The following is a 3,984-nucleotide window of genomic DNA, read 5'->3' on the forward strand; positions in this document are numbered from 1 at the left end:
GCATCATGCCTACAGGGAAGCGTCATGCCTACAGGGAAGCATCATGCCTACAGGAAAGCATCATGCCTAGAGGGAAGCATCATGCCTACAGGGAAGCATCATGTCTACAGGGAAGCATCATGCCTACAGGGAAGCATCATGCCTAGAGGGAAGCACCATGCCTAGAGGGAAGCATCATGCCTAGAGGGAAGCATCATGCCTAGAGGGAAGCACCATGCCTACAGGGAAGCACCATGCCTACAGGGAAGCATCATGCCTACAGGGAAGCATCATGCCTACAGGGAAGCATCATGCCTACAGGGAAGCATCATGCTCGGGAGAATGCCCTGCACTGACAGTGCCTGAAAATCTACCCGTCTGATCTGTTTTCAACTTAGTTATAGGATTTAATAATTCTATTGGGGACAATTTATCATTTTGAGAAACATCAAGTTCGGTCCATTTTCATGTATTTATAACATGTTATCTTCTCCTGTACATTGGAATTTAGTTCCAATGCTGCCAGATTGGAATCACTTTTACGCTGCCATATTTACTTAGTGCAGCGACTGGTCAGTGCACAGTAAGTAGCCTATTATTATAATAATAATAATGCATATTACTATAATGCATATTACTATAATGCATATTACTATCTAATATTTGCTGTGAACGTGCCCTCTAGTGGACCCGCGTGGACGCGAAACCTGCCGCGTGACGTCACACGGATTCGATCACATGACAACCTCGAGAAAAAGAAAACAGGAAGTAGTTCAGCCAGCGCTTTCACTTTGGTAAGTTTTACACTATAAATACAGTGTTAATACATTTTTTATTTTGTACTATTACCAAGATAGTTACTTATGAAATAGTAAAGTACACTAAATTTCATCGGTTGAAAAAAAAATAATCGCCACTCTTGTAACCAAACGAGCTGCTGTTGTTTAGCTAGTAATGGAGTCCACAGGCAGAAACACAACGCCCTGCTTCTAGCTATGCAATCTGAAGAAGTAAACGATTGTATGTTGATTTATGTGTACATTAATAATTAGCTTGCAGTTATATTTTGTCTGTTTTCTTTCATGTTTATTACTTGACTTACATATGAGTGGTCCTCTGTAGCTCAGTAGGTAGAGCGTTGCCATTGCAACGTAAGGCTGATCCCCGTGATCGCTCATACGTAAAGTGCATGTTTGCTAAAATGTCACGGATAGCCTCATTGCATTTTGGTACACCAGAATTACATTCATTTCCAATGGAACTGAGTTTGCTTTGTTGCAGTGCATATCTTGGATTTATAGAAAGTATGCGATCAAACTGTTTGCTGTAGACGGCTTGACAGAAACGGTAGCAGAAGGTGAATGTTGAACTGTTGTTGTGATCTCTAGGTGTAATTGCGCAAAATAGTACGCAGCATCATCTGGATATGTTTACAACAACAGTTCAACATTCACCCTCTGCTCCCATTTCTGTCAAGTCGTCTACAGCAAACAGTTTGATCACATACTTTCTATAAATCCAATGTACTCACCACACAGAACGCACAGCAACTGTCTCTGCACCGCAATGCTGCAAAGCAAACTCAGCTCCATTGGAAATGAATGTTATTCTGGTGTACCAAAACGTAATGTCGGTGTGATCGAGTTGTAAGTGGCATATATATTCTAACCCAATCCCCGTTGTGTGTCGTGTTGCTCTGACAGGGAGAGAGAGAACGATGGGGTCAGCTGTCGAGAGGACAGATGAACATGTCCGAGAATACTTGATATATCGAGGTTTCACCAGCACGCTGAAACACCTAGACTCTGATATGAAAGCAGACAAGGAGAAAGGATTCAGAGTATGTATGAAACGGTGTATTTGAAGTCATTAACCATCCAGGTATTGCAAAGCACAACAGCAGTAACTCGTTGTCAAGACAGCAGAAACAGATGTGTGACCAGGCTATAGCAGTTTCTTATAGCCTTGTTACTCTGACCAATTTAGACAGGTGAGAAGATAGATCTTTGTATGTACACTATATATACAAAAGTATGTGGACCCCCCCCTTTCAAATTTTTGGATTGGGCTATTTCTGCCACACCTGTTCCTGACAGGTGTATAAAATCGAGCACATACCCATGCAATCTCCATAGACAAACATTGGCAGTAGAATGGCCTTACTGAAGAGCTCAGTGACTTTCAATGTGGCACCGTCATAGGATGCTACCTTTCCAACAAGTCATTTTGTCAAATTTCTGCCCTGCTAGAGCTGCCACGGTCACCTGTAAGTGCTGTTATTGTGACGAGGAAACGTCTAGGAGCAACAACGGCTCAGCCGCGAAGTGGTAGGCCACACAAGCTCACAGAACGGGACCGCTGAAAAGCGTTTAAAAATTCTGTCCTCAGTTGCAACACTAACTACTGAGTTCCAAACTGCCTCTGGAAGCAACGTCAGCACAAGAACTGTTCGTCAGGAGCTTCATGAAATGGGTTTCCATGGCCGAGCAGCCGCACACAAGCCCAAGATCACCATGCGCAATGCCAAGCGTCGGCTGGAGTGGTGTAAAGCTCACCGCCTTTGGAATCTGGAGCAGTGGAAACGCATCCCTCTGGAGTGATGAATCACGCTTTACCATCTGGCAGTCTGACGGACGAATCTGGGTTTGGCGGATGCCAGGAGAACGCTACCTACCCGAATGCATAGTGTAAAGTTTGGTGGAGGAGGAATAATGGTCTGGGCCTGTTTTTATTGTTTGGACTTAGGCCCCTTAGTTCCAGTGAAGGGAAATCTTAACGCTACAACATACAATGACAATCTAGACTATTGTGTGCTTCCATTTTTGTGGCAACAGTTTGGGGAAGGCCCTTTCCTGTTTCAGCATTACAATGCCCCCGTGCACAAAGCGAGGTCCATACAGAAATGGTTTGTCGATCTCACTGTGGATGAACTTGACTGGCCTGCACAGAGCCCTGACCTCAACCCCATCGAACACCTTTGGGATGAATTGGAACGCAGACTGTGAGCCAGGACTAATCACCCAGCATCAGTAACCGACCTCACTAATACTCTTGTGGCTGAATGGAAGCAAGTCCCCGCAGCAATGTTCCAACATCTAGTGGAAAGCCTTCCCAGAAGAGTGGAGGCTGTTATAGCAGCAAAGGGGGGACCAACTCCATATTAATGCCCATGATTTTAGAATGAGATGTTTTGAAGAGCAGGTGTCCACATACTTTTGGCCATGTAGTGTATATGTATAAACCAGTGGAGGCATTTGAGGGGAGGACGGCTCATAATAATGGCTGGAATGGAGTCAGTGGAATGGAGTCAACCACGTGGAAACCATGGAAACCATGTGTTTGATGTGTTTGACTCCATTCCATTGACTCCATTCCAACGATGCATTGCGGAGTGCCTGGATACAGCCCTTAGACGTGATATATTGGCCTTATTGCTATTATAAACTGGTTACCAACGTAATTAGAGCAGTAAAAAAAAAAAAAGTTTTGTCATACCCATGGTATACAGTCTGATATACCACGGCTTTCAGCCAATCAGCATTCAGGGTCTTAAACCACCCAGTTTCTAATAAGGTTTATTGCACCGCTGGACTCTCTATATATATTTTCTTCAGGTGGATAAGATCATTGATCAGCTTCAGCTGTTCATCCATACCTTCGACCTGAATGGCCTGAAGGACTACTGGGGCTACCTGGACCGGAGACTGTTCTGTAGGCTAGAAGACATCTACAGACCAACAGTCTCCAAACTACGGACCAGTCTCTTCAGATACTACGTTGTTTATACTGTACAGGTGCTTATAGCCTTCTGTTGTTGTTGTTCTGTTGTTACTCAGACATTATGTGTGGATAGCACAATGTTGTTGACTGATTATTGATATACAGCATGGCCTCTCCCTCCTTCCCTCCTTCCCTAACTCCTTCTCTACCTCTCCCCGTCTATCCTCATCCCTCTCTCCCTCTGTCCCTCCCTCCCTCCCTCTCCTCCCTCCCTCCCTCCCTCCA

General features: G+C 44.5%; 1 protein-coding gene across 2 annotated transcripts in view; it reads left to right on the forward strand.

Moving 5' to 3' along the window:
- The first annotated feature begins 547 nt into the window (after positions 1-547).
- wdr91 (WD repeat domain 91) overlaps positions 548-3,984 on the forward strand; it is a 24,441-nt gene continuing 21,004 nt past the window's right edge. The window contains exons 1-3 of one of the 2 annotated variants that reach the window (XM_014138976.2): positions 548-773; positions 1,683-1,819; positions 3,594-3,773. In XM_014138976.2, the coding sequence (XP_013994451.1) occupies positions 1,697-1,819; positions 3,594-3,773 (303 nt within the window). In that variant the 5' untranslated portion in view covers positions 548-773; positions 1,683-1,696. Of the gene's footprint in view, positions 1,000-1,682; positions 1,820-3,593; positions 3,774-3,984 lie in introns of both variants that reach the window. The other variant, XM_014138975.2, reaches the window with a different exon arrangement.

The sequence above is a fragment of the Salmo salar genome, chromosome ssa13 (genome assembly GCF_905237065.1).
Source record: "Salmo salar chromosome ssa13, Ssal_v3.1, whole genome shotgun sequence".
NCBI lineage: Eukaryota > Metazoa > Chordata > Actinopteri > Salmoniformes > Salmonidae > Salmo > Salmo salar.